The sequence below is a fragment of the Ambystoma mexicanum genome, chromosome 2p (assembly GCF_040938575.1).
Source record: "Ambystoma mexicanum isolate Mex_15411 chromosome 2p, UKY_AmexF1_1, whole genome shotgun sequence".
In the NCBI taxonomy this organism is placed as follows: domain Eukaryota; kingdom Metazoa; phylum Chordata; class Amphibia; order Caudata; family Ambystomatidae; genus Ambystoma; species Ambystoma mexicanum.
In genome coordinates, this window is record NC_090923.1 from 84850683 (window position 1) to 84873723 (window position 23041).

General features: G+C 47.6%; 1 protein-coding gene and 1 non-coding gene across 2 annotated transcripts in view; both read left to right on the forward strand.

Moving 5' to 3' along the window:
• The window catches only part of QARS1 (glutaminyl-tRNA synthetase 1), a 950222-nt gene that overhangs the window by 641642 nt on the left and 285539 nt on the right, over positions 1-23041 (forward strand). The window contains exon 17 of the mRNA XM_069643299.1: positions 8232-8319. Coding sequence (XP_069499400.1) covers positions 8232-8319 — 88 coding nt within the window. The remainder of the gene's footprint in view (positions 1-8231; positions 8320-23041) is intronic.
• On the forward strand, positions 8023-8156 carry LOC138568139 (small nucleolar RNA SNORA14). The gene has a single exon (XR_011302511.1). It is a non-coding gene; the product is annotated as a small nucleolar RNA SNORA14 (small nucleolar RNA).

Genomic DNA, 23041 nt, shown 5'->3' on the forward strand with positions numbered 1-23041 from the left:
CTTAGTCATCCGCATAGCAATGAAAGTTGGAGCAGAGCGGCCATGCGGTGGGCGAGAGGTGCCAGGTATTGGATGAACAGCCAGGGAGAGAGTTTACACCCCTGGGGAATGCCACAGGTACAGAGTGAGATGGAGGAAAGGAAGGACCCAAGTTGGACCTGTGAAGGTCGATCAGAGAGGAACGAGGTCGGCCAGGCCAGGGCCTGATCAGTGGTACCCAGTTTATCACAGACACAATTGAGCTTGATGGCATGGTTGACGGTGTCAAAGGCAGAAGAGAGAGAGTAAGATGAGGACAGAGGGGAGATTAGAATCAAAGTTAGAGAGCAGGTCTTTACGTATATTCAGGAAAGCAGTTTCCGTGCTTCTGGCTGCTCTGAAGCCAGACTGATGGTCATGGAGACAACCAACAGATTCAGCATGAAGATTAAGCTGGGAGATGGCCAGTTTTTTCCAGGAGTTTGCCCAGGAAAGGAGTGATGGAGATCTGGCGATAGGTAGCTGGGCAGAAGGGGGTGGCTGAGGATTTCTTCAGAAGAGTGTGCACAAGAGTGCTTCGGGGGGGAAGGGAAGTCTCCAATGGCGAAGGAGTGGCTGCAGAAGTCAGCCAGGGTAGGAGCGAGGGCATCAATGTGGTCCTTCCTGTTTTGGAAGAACAGGGAGGAACCTGCTTTGACAAGACTTTCATAGATCGGACTTGTCTAGAAACCTCATCACGGGAGAATAGAGGAAAGGAAAAGAGGGGGGAGAGGTGGCCCTGGGGGGGCCAGATATAGAGGAGAGAGTAGAGGGTGGAGGATAGGACGAGAGGGTGGCAGGATGTCCTGGGTTTTTGAGATGAAATGAGAAGCCAGGGCTGTGCAGCGGCCCTGGCAGGGCATAGGAGAGGTAGAGACTGCCGCAGGATTGGCCAGCTCCTTGCAGATTTTAGAGTTCGGCCAAGTTGGTTGCTGCAGAAACACAGGCTTGGATGTAGGCTCTCTTCTTAATGCGGACAGAGAGCAGGTATTGCCTTTGGAGCAGGCGGCAGGTCAGTTGGTCTGAGGATGCACAATTAGCTAGCCATTTAATCTCAGCCACCCTGCACTTGCGTTTCAGGGTGATGAGGTCAGTCATACCAGGAGTTGCATTTGGCTTTGGGCTTCTAGCGGAACCTCCTGACCAGGGCAGAACATCAAGAGTATCAGAGTGGAGCATGAGGCGGAGGAGGAGCATGAGGCGGAGGAGGAGCATGAGGCGGAGGAGGAGGAGGAGCATGAGGCGGAATGACCGAGGCAGGAATCCACTCCTGGAAGATCAAGGCTACACCCCCTCTGGAACGGTTGAATCTGGGTGTGGAAAGGATCTTGTAGCCATCAGGGAGGAGAGTGTCAAAGCTTGTGACAGAGCTGGCCGTGAACCATGTCTCGGTGAGACCGAGGACATTGATACCAAGTTCTTCCAGGAGGCGGCAGATGTCGGAGGAGTGTTTGATAACTGAGCGAGAGTTGAGTGGCAATATGGACTAGGCAGGATTCAGTGGCAAGTGCCTTGTGACAAGAACACCGAGATTCCACCAAGAGATTTTTTAGGACCAAGATCAAAAGGAAAAGAACGAGGAGGGGGAGGAGGAAAAGGACAAGGAGTGACCACCAGGTTCCAGTCGAATCTGATTTATCAGATCATACTCTTATCAAATAAGAAAACCAAATATTACAGAAAGGCTTGAAAGGTATGGCAAGTTATAACACCAACATATTCAACACCAAAGTGGAATTATATAAATTAACGCGCAAACTAAAATTTAGTGTTCTTTGCTGAATTTCCAACACGACAAACGATGGAACACATGGAGGATGAATATGAAGAATTCAAACCCAAAAGCTCTTTTGTCGCACCGTTCAATGTGCCAGTAATCTATATCTTTGAGAAGATGGTGTTAAAGACTTTTGTTAATTTTGGGAAGACAAAATATAACAATCTGAGTCGGGAAGAATTATCTATTATCAAATCATTATACACAGACACAAAAATAACAATCAGACCAGCTGAGCAAACAAGCAAAGGGCCCACATTTTTACTTATTACCCAATATTCACAAAATACTTATTTGTCCCCCTGAAAGACCAATTGTAGCGGCTACAGATGGAATATTACAACCGCTAGGAACATAACTTGACCATTTTCTCAATCCGGCTATTCAGAAAACCTCAACATATGTAAAAGACAGTACCCACTTCCTTAACATCTTGGAAGGTATCGAATTAACACCTGAAGATCTACTATTTACAATTGACGTCACAAGTCTTTATACAAGCATACTGCATGACCTCGGTCAAGAGGCAGTTGAGTGGATGTTACTAAAAGGAGAAATTGGTGCAGCAAAGGAATTCCTCATGTCATTACTAGCATTTATTTCAGTTAATTCCTACTTTAAATATGAAGAGGATTTTTATTTGCAAGTCTCAGGCGACTATTGTCCCGTATGCCAATAGTTGCATGTACCATTTCGAAACTCAACACATCCTAGATAATGCCAGGTGGAAAGACTAGACATAAGTCTCGATACGATTTATAGGCGACATCTTTGGAGTGTGACATGAGGATAAAACATCGCTTTCACAATTTCTTGAAGAAATTAACCAAATTGATCAGAGAATACAATTCACAGCCGAGAAAGGTGAACCTGATATACACTATCTGGATGTCAAAGTTCATGTAACAAATCTACAGATAACCTCACTGAATATGAAGCCTACTGATCGAAACAACCTTTTACATTGCATGAGTTTCCATCCAATGAACACTTTACGCAATTTACCATATGGCCAAATGATAAGACTAAAACGGATTATCAGAGATCCAACCGAATGCAAACAAGAACTCGACAAACTAAGGAACAAAGTGAAAGACAAGAGGGTATCCAGAAACAGACCTACAATCAGCAATGAGCTTCTACAGACCAAGAAAAAGAGCACAAACTATCGTCTGTCTCCCGTTATTCAACCCAGAGTGCTCAGATCAAGAAGTACATTAATAAACATTGGAATATGTTAACAAGCAACAACCACAGAAAAGACCTGTTCACAATACCACCCATGTTTGCGTATCAACACAGCAGCATTTTGAGACTTATTAGTGAACACAAGAGGGACCATAAATGAAACATTTTCAGAGTGTAACAAACTGGGAACCTTCCCATGTTTAAACTGCAATAGCTGCAACAATATAATCCAAGGCAATACAGTTTCGCACCCACGGACAGCAGAAAAAATTAGACTTAGAAATTTTGCATCATGTTATTCTGAAAATACATTTCACTGCAGAAGGTGTCCTTGCGGCCTGTACTATGTAGGAGGGAAAGGACGAAAAGGAAGAACTCTCATGAATGAACATAAATCATGCATACGCAACAGCAATCCCACATCAACTGCTGCCAGACATTTTAACACCGAACACCACAACGTCGCACAGTTGAAATTCCAAGTCCTGGAAGTTATTGAAAAGCGAACGACCTCAAATATGAGTCGGACAGCAAAGAGAAGCTTTCTGGATTGATCGACTTGGGATAATTATGCCCAATGGAATCAATGAAGAATGGGATCTCAATGGTTTTCTGTAATTAAATCCGATCTCAATAAATAATTGGCATCAGCCACAGACAAAACCATATAAACAGGAGGATGGAAAACACGAGAGGGGGGAAGAAACTGTACTACATTTCAAGAGACCGTAGCGCTGAAGGGACTGCTTAACACAACCATATTGCTGAATTCAATTGAACTTGGTGCAGGGATTGAACAAGTGCTGTTTAACACTAAAACTAATCCAGACAAAAGCCATTGAGGCATGTGGCTATAAATGATTGCAGCATGTGATAAGATCGTGTTGATATGATTGTGTAAGCATGTATTCTAACTATACTTAATGCATTTAAAATCCTTAGATTAAATTTACTTTTCCACATGAGTACGATTGGCACTTCATTAATAATTAAGAATACAGATGGTGCCTTCACCGACACAATTAAGTTTATTAGTGCGAAAATGCACTGAACTTAAGCCATCAGCCACATTACAAGATGGCCACCTCGTTATTATGGCACGAACATTCAGTGAAAATAAGAGAAGCACCGTCATCTCCATGACAACCGATTATACTTAACATTCGGTGCCACGGCAACTCGGGTTGCTGAATATTATGTAGCAAACCGCAGCGTAGGAAGTAAGCGGTTGAATAAGTAGTGTAATGTCTGAGTTATACACGAGTATTTCAGAGCGGATGCGCAATATTTGACCTCCTGTCCAGCATTTGATTGAGAAGCATGATACGCGTGACTTCTCTAGATCACAGGTCATTGATCCACGAACATTATTGCATCACGGTCGTTTGGACCGCCGTTCATTTTACATTTTTGACACCAATCACTGTAAGGATTAGACCATGCACCTACTAATAATAATGTAACATGAAAAATAAGTCACAAACATTAGTAGAAACGAGGAAGCCCTTAATCACACTGAGGCAACCCACGATAAGGGTGTCCACTATAAGGTGACACTTAAGGAAGTCATAAACACTGATTATGCATTCGTTTTTGACAATAAAATAGAAGTGATAAGACCACGTAAACAAATATGCACACAGGCATTTTCAATGTGTATAGTGTGTAAAAAAGAGAATAATTTTGGATACTTGTATGTTTCTTCTCTACCTATATGTGATTATATGTTCTACCTACTGTGGGCGCCTGGTTACTTTATCATTTTTAACAAATGCATTATATTTTTTCACAATATTAATGATGTGTACATGACATTTGTTGTATAATGTATGGATATAGACAGTGTGTCTTAGCTAGCATGCAAGGTCTGTGATTGATTTGAAAAGAAAGGTCAGAACATGTGGCCCCGAAGGAGGACAATAGTCTGAAATTCATAGGCCATATACATGTTCCTTTTGTGCCTCTTAAATTTACATACCAAGTTTTGGTGTTGCAAAGTAAAATAAACAGAACATATACTTGTATACAAAAGTGTTCAATAATTTTTGAAGATTGGGAAGTTTTGAAACCGAATAAACATACATATAAGACGACTGACCCTACTTGGACCAGAGGGTGTGCGGTCCATACAGACTGCTCACAAGCCTTGGTCTTAACTTTTCACAATATGGAGAACGTTGCCAACCTTGAAGGACTTCCTGCGGAGGTTTAGGTCCCTAAGTGGTGGGGGGGCTGAGGTCGGAAGGAGAGGGTAAGGTAGCCCATGTAGGAGGCAGAGGGGGAAAGCAAGGAAGCTGAAAAGTTGCGTGAAGCATCTATCAAAGAGGAGAAGGTTGGCCTGAGGGCCTTGGACCAAGACGGTGCCATTCCGGTAAACCTTAATGATGACCTTAGGAGTGGAAGATGACCAGGAGGGACTCCCACTGGGTGCCACCATTAATGGGAGAAGAAGAGAAAGAGCGCACAGCGACCATATGAAGAGTCCATAGGTCTGGCGAGGGAATGACAAATTATGTCGGTGAGGGTCTGTCTGGAGGAAGCACTGGTATAGGTGTCAGCGATGGGGAGGCCTGGGTTGGAGACCAGGATATCCTTTTTTAACTATTTCCTACCAGACTTAGTGAGGAGAACAGGATAGTCGATAGAAGAACGAACAGCTCTGGTTAGAAGTTACTTGATCCCTTGGTCCTGGACTCTGGTGAGGGGACTCTAGATGTCCTGCTTATGTAGGGTCCTGTGGATGCCCAAAATGTTTTGGCCGGATGCACTTGATGGTCAGGGGTCCCTGGGTATTGGGATTCTGCAGCCTTGGTAAGTCACAGCACATCAAGGTTTTCACCAAAATGAAGCTCGTCTTAAGGCTAGTTGGTCCCACCAGCCCAAGGGAGGCAGGCCTGCCTGTGCAGGTCTTCACAGTGGAAACGAAACCTGGGTCAGCACAGCTGCAGGGGTTCACCAGGAGGGTGCTACTGACATCTCGTCACGTCTTCGGATGTTGGCCTCCATTGGTCGACTGTTAGGGAGAATTCTCAAAAATGTGCTAATTCCCTCCACCTTCAAGACCCCCAGCAACTTTGATGGATTTTGAGGATTTTTTTTTTAAACCTGAAGAGTGACCCTTTTCCCCACTCTCCTATGCATTTTAATGTGATTTATCAACTGTTTCTTTTGGTTATGGAACCTGACAAACTCCATAGGCATCATCTTTACATTGTCCCACAGCACCTTCAGTGCAGTGGCACAGGGAAGTCTTTCAGATTTCCCAAAGGTTTAAATACCTTCTCTGGGATAAACTACCATTTCCCAGAGCATTAAAGTGGAATTGACTTTACTTATATTTGTAACTTTCTAGACCCAGCAAACACCATCTTACAATAAGGTGCTGGAGCGGTTACTTAGTGTCCCCTGTCTAGCTTCTCATGTAACATTTTTATGTAAGCCTTTCCTCCCTGAATGGCTGGTGGCAGTGGTTTACTTTTAACTTCCGTGGAGTGCCTTTACCGCAGGCTGCGTTCGCAGCTGCAGTAAAGCAACCAAAGTTGCCATTTTTGTCAAAACGGCCCTGATCTTTTTTTCGACCATTTCTTTGTGGAAAGGTCCTTCTTGAGATACTCTGCGTGCCAAACCAGGTTTGGTCCCTTTGTTCTCTTTGCCTCTGGCAGCATTCACGAGTGATGCCCACCTCTGGCTTCTGGCTCTCTGGCGGGGGCAGGAAGTGAGGTAGGTGCCCGAAACCCGCTGTGCTTAGTCTCACAGGAGACCCAAATGCACTCTGTGGTGATTGGCCGGCTGACTGTCCGGCAAGGAAAGCCACACTGCTGGGTGACTGACAGCTAGGCTGGAATGAATGGGAGAGAACTGAATAAAAGGCTAGGCATTTGGCTTGGAAGGCAGACAGTGAGATCTGCAGAGCTGCACAGGAACAGGAGTCACCTGCTGCACTTTTTCTGCAATCCAAAGGTACTGTAAATTCGAGGGGATTGGGTCCTCCGACGTATTTCATATCTATGGCAGTAATCACAAAAAAAAGTATTTGCCTGCTTAAGAATATTTGTGGTCTCTTGTTGGTGCTAATAACCTTTTCCTTTGACCAATTCCTAGAATTTTCTAAATGCTACAGTAAGGTACTCATGTCCCCAGCACCATAGCTATTGAAGTCACCTGAGGGTGTAGGTTGTGACTGTGGGCCATCCCAAAAGGGTTTTCACTGAATTAGAAACTAAGAGTGTCGTTTTAGAGTGTATTTGTGTGTTGCTTTTTATATTGCTCCCTTCTGAAGTAGGCTTATTCTAACTGACTGATAAATAAATTAATAATTGTTTATTCAAGAATCCTTGTGTGTAAGTGTTTATTTGAATACTCGTCACTGTGAATCTGTGTAAACCCCCTACAGCTCACATCGACACCTCTTGAGATGCGCCTGGCTGCTCAACACGCTAACAACCTGTGTAGTACAGACTTGTGCCAAAGGTTGGGTTCCTATTTCCAGGAGGTCAGGGTTGTGTAGTGCACCCAAAGGGTGCTGCATACAATTGTGCCTAACACTTACCCTCTAGGCTAGTAAGGGCTGCGCAATCGGATGTAGGTGGACTTGAGAAGGTCTCACTAACTGCAAGAAAAGTTAACCTATAGAAGCCAGCAAAGTGTATAGTGTACCTATACAGTTAGGCATAAAACCCCAAACATAGAATTGCGTAACACTTACAGTACTCACTTTTGCTCCCTTAGTGCCATGATAGCTTCTGAAGACCAATAGAGGCGCTTTGATATTGTACCGACCTTGTAAGGAGCTTGGCTATAGTGAGGTGTATTACACTGCCAAGGACAAAGCATGAATGTAGAGTAGTTTCAACCCTAATGAGTCTGTTTACAGCTGTAACCGTGAGACTGTCTTCTCCCCTTTTTCTGCCTATGATTGTGCTGCAGCACTTTTGAATTTTTAGAAAACTGTAATTGAACTTTGATACCCCTGGTCTGAGTATTGATAAAGTAAACTAAAAATAACTTGGTAAAATGACGTACCTAATTCTTAGCCTTATGTGCATCTCTAAAACCCCTCTGCGGTCTCATCTGTATGGCTGCAGAGACAAGATGGGATGCAACAGCAAAACAGCAAGACCTCCAAAGTACAGAGACTGACATGTTTTTGTGCGATTTCACTTCTTGCACAGATTTAGGGTGTATTCCTATCCTGGGTGTGGGTGCAAGTTGCGCGTTTCTTCATGGATTAATGTTTCTTTGTTTTTAGAGACTGGGATGACCCCCGACTGTTTACACTCACAGCACTCCGGAGACGAGGATTTCCACCTGAAGCCATCAATAACTTCTGTGCCAGGGTAAAGTATTTGAATAAAGCAGTGCAGTGTTGCGCAAGCAGTGCATGTATGGGGAAGATCTCGGATGCTGATGAGATGGTGTGTTGATGGATTTTCAGAATCCACTTTGGGGTGGATTCTGAGAGGGTCACCCGATCATAGTAAACAGGGCTAAGACACTGAAGACTTGCCAAACTCAGTTAGGGTAGGTTAGCAGACCGGCAAGGCATAGACTCGGGAGGATGATGTTCTAGGGCTACAAAAGAGAGCCAAACAGAGCACTACAATTATGCCAGTCAGACAGAAGATGTACAGAAATGTAAAATTATTTTTAGGCCTTCGAGTACACTCTAAGCAATGAAAACCTCTGGTAAATATTGTCACACAATATAGATGAACTATCCAGACACCGAAAGCGAAGCCTTGTCCCACGGCCCCTAGACCTCACTCGGCCTGACAAAACCTAGATGCAAGTGGGCCCACTGGATTTATGAATCCCTGAAGTGGTTGCTGAAGATATTGGAGTAATGGGGTAAGTTTGCATACCTATTCCTACAACCCACTCATGCCATATTGTTGTATTGGCATAAAGCCCCCGTGCTATCTCTCCCTTGACTGATTGGTGGTGGGTCAAAGACCCCCCTCCCTGGGCTTACCATAGAGTGGTTGGATTGGGAGAACTTTAAATGCTCCAGAAATTCAAGTAGTACTTGCAACCGTTGGCTTTGGCTAGTTTGCGAATCACATAATTAACTCTCCTGCAAAGTATATATTGTTGAACTGGTGACCTTTGGGCACTAGGCCCCAATGTCTAGCAGGTTTAAACAGGTTTGGACTTACTAAGAGCTATGGTCATTCCACATTTGATAATTACTCTACTCTCACCCCAACAGTCACTTGTAGAAGAACCACACCGAGCAACATTGCAGACTCCATAATTAAACAGACATACTGAAATGCTTCCTCTTTTCTGAGTTCCAACATGCATTTAAAATTGTATAAGGGCACACTTACATCATGGGAAGACTGCTTTGGGCAGCTCTCCAAACTGCAGGGTTCCTTCCTGCAAAAAGCAAAGCCACCAGATCCTCGGGTACAGTTAAGAGCATCCCTGCCACTAGTCTAAACGTCCACCTGACGCCCATTAAGCTCCTTTACTCCGACCTTCTGTCAGTTTGGGGAAATCCTCTTGCTCCCACTGGTTTTTTACTTCGGCCCTCCTCAAGGCAGACGAATCCTCACACTGACTGCTCACTACTCCACCATCCAACTCCCTGGTCGTCCTCATAGGCTGGGTCTGGTTTTTCTGCTGGTTGCTGTGCACCTTGATGTTTGGTGCGGCTGGAAGGGTGGATTGAATCCACTACCCGACTCATCTACTTGCCTGTGTTGGTCCCACCACTTTCATCATGAAACTGTCTTTTGCAGGAGGGCTACCTCTTTGTCCCTCAAGCAGCTGGTACCTGTTAGGGAAAATTCTCTGTAAAGGCTAATTTCCCAAACCTAGTGAGTCCCCCAGCAGCTTTGCTGGATTTTTGGGGTTTATTTTTTTCTCCTGCCAAGAGTGAGACTCTTTAACCCTCACTGTTGGACATGATTTGAGTGTTTTTCTTTGACTTTATACCATCATCTTGTGGACATACTGGTCGGGGCAATTCGATTGCCCCGGGGTCTGTTGTTAGAGGGGGCACGTCTCCGTCCCCCCTGATAGAGTTTTGGCTGGTGGCAGTGGAAACTACTTTTTATATTCGACCGCGAATATATCCCTATGGGATTTTCCCATTGTTCGAGACTACCACTTTTTAATATAGCCTCGAACATACCGCCGGTTTATTAAATTAATATAAAATCGCCGGTTGGTATATTTTGCCGAAACTCTGTTCCAAAATGGCGTTTGTGTTCGCTTCTGTGACCCCAACCCAATTCCAGCCCTTTGTTCCACCTTTTTGGCAGGCTTCTCCACAGACGCCCTCCACGTGGTGCCACTCTGTCTGGGGTACTTAGAAGGGGTGGAGAAGGATTTAGGCACCCTGGACTGCGTTGCCTTGGCAACCCAAGTCACACTCTTCTCTGGTTGGCCCAGTGGTGAGCCGCCCGGCTCACCACTTAGCATGTTTGAGTGACAGCTAGGACTGATGAATGGGAGTTGCTGCATAAAAGCAGGGGCTTGGGGACTGGTTCTTCAGAGGTCGCCACAAGACCTAAGAATCCGAAGAGGGAGAAGCTGAGCCGACCTGCAACGACGACACCACCGGTGGAGCCCTGCTGAACAGTCTCACCACTTCCCAACGACAGAGATCATCTCCAATCCGGAGAGTCTTCTTCCTTCGACTGGTTGGGATAACCAGTCTGCCTTCCTTTTTCGCTTCCTGGAGCATCTCGTGGCCGCCTTGCCCGTGCCAAGCACCCCGGCAACTGGGATACCACGTTTTACCACAACCGCGAACTAAAGGGTGGTACCTTTAACCGGAAAACTCTGCGGCTGGTTTCTTCCCTGGCAGCGCAACGACCTTCATCGTTCCTCCACGTCGAGATCTTCTCTTCCTCTGGACGATGCCGCGACTTGCACCTGCTGCCAGGAACAACTGCCCCCGCTGGAGGATCCTTTCCACATAAGGTACTGTGTTCTGCCTGGCTTCCCTTGCAACCGACTGTACGGGGTAGATTTAGCCCCCGGCTTTCAACCCTGGGTTAGCCTGGGACACCCTGGCTAAACTTTTCTGAGCCTAACTAAAACCTTTCTGAACTCCCTGCAAGACTTTTTAAGCCTGTCGTCAATGTGTGATCTTGGGTGCATTTGTGCCCTGCTCTCTCCAAGAATGGGCCTGGCCTATGGACTTTGGCTCACAAGTAACTTTTGACTTTCCTGCCTTGCTTAAGAGTTCCTAAGTATTAGTGTGGTGTATTTTCCTACATTCTGTCTTTTTCCCCCTCCCTTTTTCGTTAACTTATTGGAGTGCCATCTATAGTTAAGCACTCACCTCTGTCTGGAAATAAGTGGTGTTAACTAAGACTTGTCTGATAAGGAATAAGGGATGTATCTAGATTAATAGTAACTGTTTGAAGTGATTTACAATAATAGTGCTGGAGTGTTTCAACAAGTGTCTTTAAATAAATAATTATATACCTTGATACCAAAGCTCTGGTCAGTGTTTGTGCTATTGTGTCTGAGTGCCTATTGTGTATACTTTACATACTGCCTAACTCTTCTTGAGGGAAGTCTGACTTCTCAGCCACAGCTACCAGGTAAATCTGGGTGGTACAGGCTGCTACCAAGTGGGTTTACTGCCAATACCTGTAGTCCTAAATCGTTTGCAGTGGTCCCCAAGGGAACTGCACAGGTTTCTGCTTAACAGTACCTGCTTATCGGAATTATTCCTTCCTTCTAGAACAATCTTTGCAATTGCTTCCACTTCTAGCTGGTGTGTCTGACTCCTATGGAGGCTGTTTATTTTTATTTATTTCCTCCCACCTTTAAGTCATTATTGGTCTTAGTTTCAAGTCCCTGGGTGACTGGATCTTGTATTATGCCCTGCAAAAAATGACTCACTGGGTTGTTTAGAGCCATTCCTATGCCATGTTTTCCAGAACTGCCACTAGGAGTACCAACCACTGGGTTCTAGCAGGTCTCCTGTTAGGTAAGATTGTTAACCTTCGTGCTAAATCTACCTCACTTGTGAGCACCCCAGAACTTTTTTGCTGGACTGGTAGATTGTTAACCTATACCTCATTCAGTGGGAACCTTGTATTTTAGTCACTGTACTAAACCTCTTGCACTTGTGCTTAGCATTGTCTAGCTCAATTGTGTCCTGCCTAGTCTAGATATGCCCTGCAACTGCATTTAGCATACCTGTGATTAGCATTGACTAGTTTAAATATGCCCTGCGCACAAAACTGCATTCAGTATATCTTTGATTAGTATTGACTACCTTTGCACCCTGCTAGTGACCTATGCTTGTGTCCCGATTGCTAAAATCGAATCTAGGTGACCCATTGCCTATGCACCTTGCTAGTGACCCATTGCCTTTGCACCATGACCTATGCTTTTGTGCCTGATTGCTAAAAATCGAACTTGGGTGACCCACTGCCTATGCACCCTGCTAGTGACCTATGCCCTTGTGCCTTGATTGCTAAAATCGAATTTAGGTGACCCATTGCCTATGCACCCTGCCAGTGACTTATGCTCTTGTGCCATGATTGCTAAAATTCGAACCTAAGTGACCCATTAGACTAGACCTACGCTACCGGACAACAACTACACTGTACTAGCCTATCTTGCCCAACATCACAATGCATCTCTATGTGCTTTATACAGTGTTACTGAGATCAATACTGCACATCTTGAACAGCCAACACCTAACCATGCTACCCAACTCGCCCGCACATAACCCATACACATTTACTGAAATGAACTCCACACCTTACCCTGTTCTCACGAGGAACCTTAGACTACGTGCCAGGCTCGCAAGACTCTGACCCTCTATCTAAACCAGCCAACAACAAGGTGACTAGGAATCCATCCCTACACCTTCTTCAACTGAACAGTAGACTCCACCGTGAGCCCATCCGTGACCAGAAAAGTACGCACGAATCTGCGCCACCACCCCTAAACCCAGTAGATCTCGGGACCAAGGGTGCACTAATAAATGCCTGCTCCATGGTAGCCCATGCATCAGACATTGCCGACCTGCTTCACAACGAAGACCTGGACTTCTTAGCAGTCACCGAATCTTGGCTTCACCCCACGGCAGGCCCTGCAATTATGCTAGCAGTACCAGATGACTACACGCTATTAAGACTTGATCGTACCACCTCTAGAAGCGGAGGTCTTGCCATCATAGCCAAAATTAAATTCACTATCACAATTGAATCACCCACTTATGTTAGCTCCTGTGAATCTCTAACAGCCAAGTCAACACTATCTAGTACTCAATCCATCTCCATTCACTTTATCTACCGACCACCGGGCCCTCTAGGGTCATTCGAAGAAGACCTCACAGACATCTTATCAAACAATCTTAAAAACTCCTCACAACGTATCTTACTAGGAGACTTTGACCCCGCAGACGCCAATGCCAGTACAATCAATAACACCCTAGAGGAACTGGGCTTCACCCAGAAGATCACTGAGCCTACCCATATCAAAGGGAGAACTCTGGACTGGCTAACTGTGCACAACTGCCCAGACCTGGTCTCTGCCATACTCCCGCAGCCCTGGACAGACCATTACCTGATCTCGTTCACCCTAGAGGCAACCCCAGCACAAGCTAACGGCATAGCTCCAGCTGTCCAATCCCGAAATAAAAAAAAAAATCACCCCCGGAAATTTGATCCCCGCTAATCACACCAACCTTGAATGCCATCGGGGATCACACAGATCCATTCACGATGGTGGACATCTATAATAAAATCATGCTCTCATCCCTTGATGCCATAGCCCCTTTGAAGCTAAAAAAGAGCAAGTCCAGGAAACACATCAACTCCTGGTTTTCGCCTCATCTTAAAGCCCTCAGACAGGAAAAGCGACGCTGTGAAAAAAATCTGGCGAGCTTACCCCTCAGAAAATAACAAAAAAAAACTTTAGTCTAGCCTCCCAATATAAAAAAGAAATTATACTGGCCAAACAAACGTCATATAGCACGCAAATCTCTCAAGCTAAATCTAACACTAGAGAGCTTTTCGCAATACTTAGAGGTTGAATCCCCGATCCAAGTGCCCAACTCGTGTATCAAAGATGAAAACTGGTGCACGGGCATACAAAATGCCCTAGCGAATAAAATCTCCTCCCTTAAGACTAAGATAAGCATTAAAAAAGAATCTCTGCTCTCCTCTACCAAGCAGAGTACCGTCTCCCATAAAAAGGTTCACCTGACTCGATCATCCCCCCCCAGCGCACAACCCCTCCTTTAATTTCCACAAAGTATCCACCAAAGAGGTAGAAAATATCATTCTCACCCTCAAACCCTCAAATTGCCACGGAGACCTATGCCCCGCTCAACTGATTAAGGATGCAGCCCGTGATCTCGCACCATTTATTACCAAACTAATAAATGCGTCTTTCACATCAGGCACCGTACCTAATAATTTAGAACAGTCCTGGGTCCTCCCTCTGCTTAAAAAACCAAATTTAGACCCATCCACCCAAACTAACTACCGCCCTATTACCACAGTACCGTTCCTTCTTAAAATCGACAAAAGAGCATACCAACAGATCCAACATTGCCTTGAGCACTTCCATCTCCTATGCGTCCAACAATCGGGCTTCAGGCCACAGCACGGAACTGAAACTGCACTCATAGATCTCAAGGCACAGATAGACGAGCTGAGAGACCAGAGTAAGACAGCACTATTGCTTCTCCTTGATCTCTCTGCGGCCTTCGATCTGGTCGACCATGAGATCTTGTGCAACCACCTACAAAAAGCTGCCCACTTCTCTCAAGAAGCAACCAACTGGATCCAATCCTTCCTTAATAACCGTACGATGAGTTTTCTCATTGTCAGCAGCAGCCGACCCTACACCTAACACTTGCGGCGTGCCTCAAGGATCTTGCGTCTCCCCTACACTTTATAACATCTTCACGAAGCCCCTTTTTGATCTAGACGACCTGGGTATCACCTACACTAATTACGCCGATGATACCCAGATCCTCATCCCGTTGTCGGGGGATTGACAAGGATTTGGCCTTCGTTAATAGTGTACCTCATCATCCAGGCATGGATGGCCTCACACGGTCTATGCCTGAATGATGACAAGACGGAACTCCTCATTCTAGGCTCTACACACTACCTCAACAAAGTGGGCCACAAATACTCATCGTTCATAATTGACAATAACAAAATCAAGGTAGCTAAGGAGGTTAAAACCCTCGGCTTCTATCTAGATTCCACCCTTACCTTCAACAAACAAGTGAATGCAATGGCCTACGCCACCTCCTACACTTGCAAACTCATCAGGGCAGCCAAACCCTTTCTCTCCCCCACCAACTGTACCACCTTGGCCAGGGCGCTGATCCTGTCTAAGATGGACTATTGCAACGCCTTATATGTAGGCTGCAACAAATATATCTCAAACAAAATCCAAATCCTCCAAAATAATGCCCTTAGAACGGCCCTCAGTATCCCGAAGAAAGCCCATATCTCAGATTCCAGAAAATCTGTCAATTGGCTATCCACCAAGGACAAGATATTCCTTAAATCGGTGTCTCTGATTCATAAATGCCTCCACCAAGCAGCCCCTCAATACCTCATTGCCAGATTTACTAGACCCACCCTCTCCCGCCCCTCGAACGGCCAATTCAAACCTTCTTCTGGTGCCCAGGTTCAAACGTAAAACATCTGGAGGCAACAGCTTTCCAGTAAAAGCAGCGCAATTCTGGAATTCCCTCCCCCCTACTTGCAGGGAGGACCTACCCTATCACCAGTTCAGAGCCAGGACTATCCACTGGCTCAAATCTCTCAACTCATAACGACTTTCAGATGCCCAGATACGCCACTACCATGTGGCTCCTCATTGAATGTAAATATGTTTATAGTATTGCCTTTAGTGTACATGTTCCACCCTTCCTATTTGACATGATACGTCCGGCACTGTAACCTTAGCTGGACCTCACCCCACTGTATGTAACTAAGCTTTGCAACCCTCTTGCTGCCTTTGCGCCTGGCTACCCTTGGGTTAGGTGCGCATTACAAATAAAATACTAAAATACTAAAAAAAAATACTCTGATCCTTTTTCTCTTTTTTATGGGTGTCATCTTTAAGACGCTCCATAGTGGTGTTTTAATTGTGTTCTCTTTGACAACGTTTTCGTGTATACCATTTATTAGTGGTGCCCTGTGGGACTCCCCTTTTACTTGCTTACCTTATGAGAACTACAGTTCCCAATGGTAGAAAGGATATTTCGAAGGGATTGTGTCCTCCGACGTATTCCTTATCTTTGATAATACGTTTCCAGCTTGCTGGCCTCGGAAATTTTTTCTGTAGAGGGCGCTGCGCGTCGACGTCCGCCGAGTCGATGTCCCTTGATGGCCACGGTATTGGCGCCGACGTCACCATGCCCATAAAAAGCCACGCGCTGCGTCCATTGCTCAGTTCCATTTTTCCGCGCTTGGTGGGGCCTCGGAACGTCGTTGCTCAGTTCAGTCAGGATAATCTATATCTACTCGAATAAATACCTACTCGTTCTCGATGGCATCTTCATCGGAACCGACGCCGCGATCCGGCTTCAAGAAATGTCGAGACTGCGGTAAAAAAAAATGTCTAACGGATCCACACAGGATCTGCTTGTGGTGCTTGGGAGCCGAGCATCATTGTTCGGAGTGTGAGGACTACATGTCCATGACGGCGAAAGCCTTGAAGGAGCGCAAGGGGAAGCTCGAGAGAGGTAAGTCAGTCAAAACCTCCACGAAGGTTTCTTCGGCTGAGTCGAGGCATTCGTCTCCTCTCCGTCAAACATTCCCATTCTAGATCTCGAAGTAGCTCCCAACATTCGTCGAGATCAAGACACTCAAAGACGTCGATATCCCCTTCCTCGTCTTCTGTTTCCCCAGAAAGGGTCTCCTGTCCCACAAAACACAGCTCTCCGGCTGAGTGGGAGGAATTCAGAAAGAAAATGTTCAGCGTCTTCGAGAAAGCGGCCTCGACCCCCTCTAAGACAGCTGAGGGTGATACCCCGGGTGAAAAACCCAAAAAATCAAATTGCCGCGAGTCGCAGCACCTGGCGAAACATTCCACCCGAGAGCGCCTCAAGCCATCGGGTAAGAAGGCACCATCTTCGAAGATTTCTTCGACGCATGGATCAGCGCCATCTACGTCGTTGTCGAAGGATTCCTCGACGCATCGATCGACTCGACGCCATCGTCTATGCCGACATCGCCGATGAAAGCGAAGACCAAGGCTACTCCACAGCCAACAGTGATTCCAAGGGCCTCCGGCACGACGCCGAGACCGTCGTCTATGTCCTCGAGTAGGATCCCGATCCTCTCAAGTTCTTCGAGACCCCTTCCAGTTTTTTCGACACCGTTCTCTGCGCCTTCGAAGCCTGTCACATCGGCATCGACGTTTTCTCACCCAATAATGACGAGTTTGGCTCCTTCAGCCTTAGAGATGGGTTTTACACCATTTCATAGGTCAGAGTACTCTGGACTATCTTCAATTTATGAAGAGGGGGAAGATTCTGACCAGGAAACATTTGGGTTACAGAGGACCACACTGCCTATTTCAGAGGACTTCACCTCTGAGGAAAGAAGGTTGAAGGACCTACAGGAGTCACTACATGAGGCAAGTGGGCTTGACACTTCCCCAGAAGTGGAATTTGTTAAGCCAGACCCAGGGGAACATGCCGAAACACCCTATAGAACCCTTATGGCAAGAATTATTGAATGTATGGGTTGGTCTGCGCCTTCGCCTGTTTTTCAACAGGATGACCAGCATAACAGACATATTAGACAAAGGTCCACAGGAGGACCCTGTGATCCCCTTCCATGCAGCCTTACAAAGGAAAATTACATCTAATTGGGAAACTCCTGAAGTTATCCCTGCGGTCAATAAAAGATTGTCAGCCAAGTATAGGGTAGCGACTGCTGACCCTGAATACTTATCAAAACACCCAACTCCAGAGAGCCTGGTGGTTCAAGCGGCAACTTCATCTAGCAGTAGGACCGCTTACCCTACTGTCCCACAGGATAGAGATGACAAGAGGTACGATTCTATGGCGAAGAAATTCTTCTCTGCTTGTAGTATGGCGTTGAAGTCCATCAACGCCACCTGTACGCTCGCCAGGTTCAGTCACACACTGTGGGAGTGTGCTTCATCAGCGGCTGACTGCATACCTGAAGGAGAGGAAAAGGAAGCCTTCCTTAACATTATTAAAGATGGCAAAGATGCCATGTGCGAATCACTTCAAACTGGCATCGATTACGCTGACAGTGTCAGCAGGGCCATGGCGGCAAGTACGACAATCCGCAGGCATGTGTGGTTGCGAAAGTCTGGCTTTGCTCCAGATGTACAGGCCAGACTTTTGAATATGCCCTTTGACGGCTCTTCACTATTCGGAAAAAAAAAACGGCTGAGAACAGTCTGGAAAAGTTGCAGACTTCTAAAGCAGCAGCAAAATCTTTAGGAGCTGCTATCCGCCAAACTCCTTTTCGCCCCTCAGGAACCTCTGGGAGAGGAAAGTCCTTTCGCTATTATTCCGCATTCGGGAAAGGCAGAGGACAGCCGGCTCAAAGAGGCCAAAGGAGATCCACCCGAGGTGGACGGGTCAAAGGTACTAAGGCCGCAGCAGGTGCCTCTTTACCCTCGGCATCTGCATCAGCCGCCCCCAAACCACTCTGAGGCCTTTCCACACAATACACCTGTAGGGGGCAGGTTAACTCACCATCTGACGGAATGGCAGGCTATAACGTCAGATGCTTGGGCATTGGAGACAGTTGCCCAGGGTTACTGCCTACCCATTCTACACATCCCTCAGTCATCCACCGGGGAACAGCTCTCTAAAAGTTCCAGATCCGCTCCTCTTGCAAGAAATTATAGACCTGCTAGAGAAAGGTGCCATAGAACCGGTACCTGTAGCGGACAGGAACAAGGGCTGGTACTCCCCCCTACTTCCTCATACCAAAGAAGGACGGAGGACTGAGATCCATCCTGGACTTAAGAGAATTGAACAAGTTCCTCAGGAAGGACAAGTTCAAGATGGTAATTCTCTGATCCTTCAGGCCCCCCAGCTCCAGGAGTGGCTGGTATCTCTGGACCTTCAGGATGCTTATTTCCATGTGTCAATCCATCTCAAACACAGGAAATACCTGAGGTTCGCAATTGGCGACTCTCATTATCAATTTCGAGTTCTACCATTTGGGCTGACCTCCAACCCGAGGGTCTTCAAGCTAATGTCGGTAGTGGCGGCGAGTCTGAGGGAAGGGATCCACGTCTACCCCTACCTGGACGATTGGCTGATCAGGGCTGTATCTTCGAAACAAGCCAGGCCCAGCTAGATTGTCTGCCACTTCCTTCTCAAACTGGGCTTCTCCCTCAATTTAAAGAAATCACAGATGATACAATCACAGAGACTCCAGTTCATTGGAGCGGTCCTGGACACTTGGAAAAGCCTCGCCACCAGAGGTGAGGGCTCAAGATATTCTACAGATGGTCACCAAATTTCAAAATGCCCAACGTCTCCCAGCCTTCGACTTTCTGAGGTTGCTAGGCCTCATGGCATCTGCATCTTCCTTGTGCCAGAGGCTCGCCTGAGAATGAGATCTCTTCAGTGGGTACTGAGAAGTCAGTGGTCGCAATTCTCAGGGAGAATGACAGATCTCCTCTGGATTCCGGACAGGGTAGCCCACGACCTTCAATGGTGGGCCTATCCAGAGAACATCTTGAAAGGAGAACTGTTTTGGCAACCATGGCCGGAGATAACAGTAGTCAGACGCCTCACTCACGGGGTGGGGAGCCCATGCCAACGACTTGACCATCAGTGGTCGTTGGTCTCCATCGGAGTCCGGACTACACATCAACCTATTGGAGCTGAGAGCGATCAGACTAGCGCTGAAAGCTTTCCTGCCATCAGTACAGGGGAGAAATGTCCTGATAATGACGGACAACACGGTGGCCATGCACTACCTCAACAAAAGAGGAGGCGTAGGATCACTGCCACTGTGCAGAGAGGCGATACAGCTTTGGTTTTGGGCAATCCAAGAAGGAATCTCTCTATCGGCAGTCCACCTAGCCGGAGAGAAGAACTTGACAGCGGACGCTCTGAGCAGGCAGAGCAGTCTCCCACGAGTGGGAGCTGGCTCAGGAAGTCCTTCAAGAGATCTTCGCCCTTTGGGGAACCCCTCAGGTGGATCTGTTCGCCACAAGCACCAACAGGAAGTGCGTTCTGTTCTGTTCAAGGGAATTTCCCCCGAGAGGAGCTCTAGGAGATGCGTTCGTCGTGGACTGGGAGTTTCCACTCCTTTATGCGTTCCCACCAGTCCCTGTTATTCCTCAAATGATCAGGAGGTTGAGAAGATTCCGGAAAACCATGATCCTAATTGCCCCGGATTGGGCCAGGAGAATGTGGTACCCGGATCTTCTAGATATGTCCATCTGTCCTCCAATCCGTCTTCCACTCAAAGAGAATCTTCTCTCGCAGAAGGGAGGTCAGGTTCTCCATCCAGACACCAGAACCCTTAACCTTCACGCTTGGCTTCTGAAAGGGTGAGGTACACGGATTGGGATCTCCCTGATGACGTTATGGAGGTGTTGCTTTCGGCCAGAAGGCCAGCAACAAAGTCTTTATACCGCTGCCGTTGGAACAAATTTTGCAGCTTGTGTAGGAAAGAGAATATCGACCCTTTTTCATGTGGTACACCAACGGTGTTATCGTTTCTACTCTACTTGGCAAACTCAGGCCTTCAAGTTGGCACTGTTAAAGGCTATCTCGCAGCGCTTTCTATCTTCAAGCGCACTGCGGAGGAACCATCGTATTTCAAACTGCATCTAGTGATACAATTTCGAGGGGATTGGGTCCTCCGACGTATTCCATATCTATGACAGTAATCGCCACAGCTGTGCTGCTTCGGAAACTTTTTTCGGCGCCTGCGTCCTGCCTCGATGCGCCGTCGTCGAGGACCTCCCCCGACGTCATCCGATGTGATAAGTAGGACGCACAACGCCCGTAGCCGCAGTTCCGTTTTTTCCACGAACGTGTTGCTTCGTGAATCTCGGTTACGCCTCGACTCTTTGGAATTCTGTTCTTCTCGGTTCTTCGAACCTGTTCGTTTTTGTGAGATAATCCTTCGTAAGAAGATGTCTTCTACTTCGTCTTCGACCCCGCATCCGGGCTTCAAGAAGTGCGGGGAGTGTGGGTCCAAGATGTCGGTGACGGACTCGCACGACGCCTGACTCTGGTGCCTCGTGGAGGCCCACGACACGGATGACTATCGACTGCCAGTCGCTCACGTCCAAAGCCTTACGGGAACGTAAGATGTTGTCGGTAGGTCGGGTGTCCAAGCCCCGGAAGTCGAAGTCTGCGGGGCTTTCGACGGATGATTCGAGAGGTGACTCTCCGCATCGTCGTCGGAAGTCTCGTGGGTCTCCTTCTAGGAGAGTCTCGCCACTCCTCGGCCTCTTCGAGGCATTCTCGGAAGCGCCGACACCGGTCGTCTTCCAGGTCCTCTTCTGAGGACTCTGCCCGGCACGTCGCTTACCCCACCAGCCGTGCAACGCCAGAGGAATGGGCTTCCTTTGGGAAGAAAATGCTGGCGATTCTCGAGTCGCAGGGTACTAAGCAGTCCGCGCCCCCGAGTGGGGTCTGCTGTGAGAGGTCGAGGGACGCCGCTCGCAAGAGTGGTCGGCACGAGTCACAGGAGAGGTCCCGTTCGGACAAGGACTCGTTCTCGACGTTCCCGGTCCTCGACGCGTTCGAGACCGTGTGCACCTGTGATGTCTTCGAGGAAGACATCGACGGCTGAGGCGTCGAGGGCGTCGACAGGCTTTCTCGAGGCTCCGAGGAAGTCGTCGAAGCAGTCGATGCTCAGGTCGTCGAAGGACACGCTCGGAGCTCCGGCTTCGAGGACTGTGTCGACGCCGTCGATGCTGGCAGCGCTGCATCTGACGTCGACGCCGATCCCCTTGACGCCTTTCGGGGTAGGGGTGTCGGAGGTGACCCGTGGCACGGGGGAACCCCCTAGGAAGGCTCTGGTTAAGAGCAAGCACTCTCGGGTGCCTTCTTTTCACCACCTGGAATATATTTCGGAGGTGGATGAGGATTCTGATGGCCTGGTTCCTAGTCAGGTTCCAGATGAGATGGTCTCGGGCCATAGTCAATTTGACGATTTGAGGCAGTCCATGCATGATGCCAGTGGACTGGACACCTCTCCGGAGGTGGAGTTTTGTAGGCCTGAGCCTGGCTCTCATGCCGATTCCTCGTACCGGCGCCTTATGGCTAGGGTCTTCGAGTACTTGGGATGGTCTGCTCCCCCAGGGGAGTTTGTGCAGGATGATCTCACGGACATCCTTGATGTTGGTCCCCCAACTGACCCAGTACTGCCGTTTCATATGGCTCTACAGAGAAGGGTGGCGGCAGCTTGGACTGCTCCGGAGAGTCTCCCGGCGGTGGGCAGGTCCTTGTCGCGAAAATACCGTCCAGCCAGTAGCGACCCCTGCTACTTTACCAGGCACCCCACTCCAGAGAGTTTGGTGGTGCAGGCGGCCCCGGCAAAGCAGGCGTCGTACCCTACCATCCCTCCTGATAGGGACGACAAACGTTTTGATGGCTGGGCGAAGAAAGTGTTTTCTTCAGGTGGTATGGCGCTTCAGGCGGCCAACTCCATATGTGCCTTGTCTCGTTTCACACACACACTGTGGAACTGTGTTGCGTTAGCGGCTGAACATATTCTCGAAGGGGACGAACGGGATGGTTTCCTTGCTATGGTCCAAGATGGTAAGGATGCCATGTGTGAGTCCGTTCAGTCGGGTTTGGACATGGCTGAATGCGTGATACGCAGGTTTGCGTGGTTGCGGAAGTCGGGGTTTGCTCCTGATGTGCAGTCCTGGCTCCTCAACATGCCCTTTGACGGTGAACACCTCTTTGGCAGCAAGGCTGACGAGAGCCTTGAGAGGTTGCAGACCTCCAAAGCTGCAGCGAAGTCGTTGGGCGCTGCACTTCGCCAACCTCCGCCTTTTCGTCCTAGGGGACAGCAATGGAGGGTTGGTTCCTTTTGCTATTACTTGTCCTTCAGTAAATCGAGAGGAGCTGGCAGT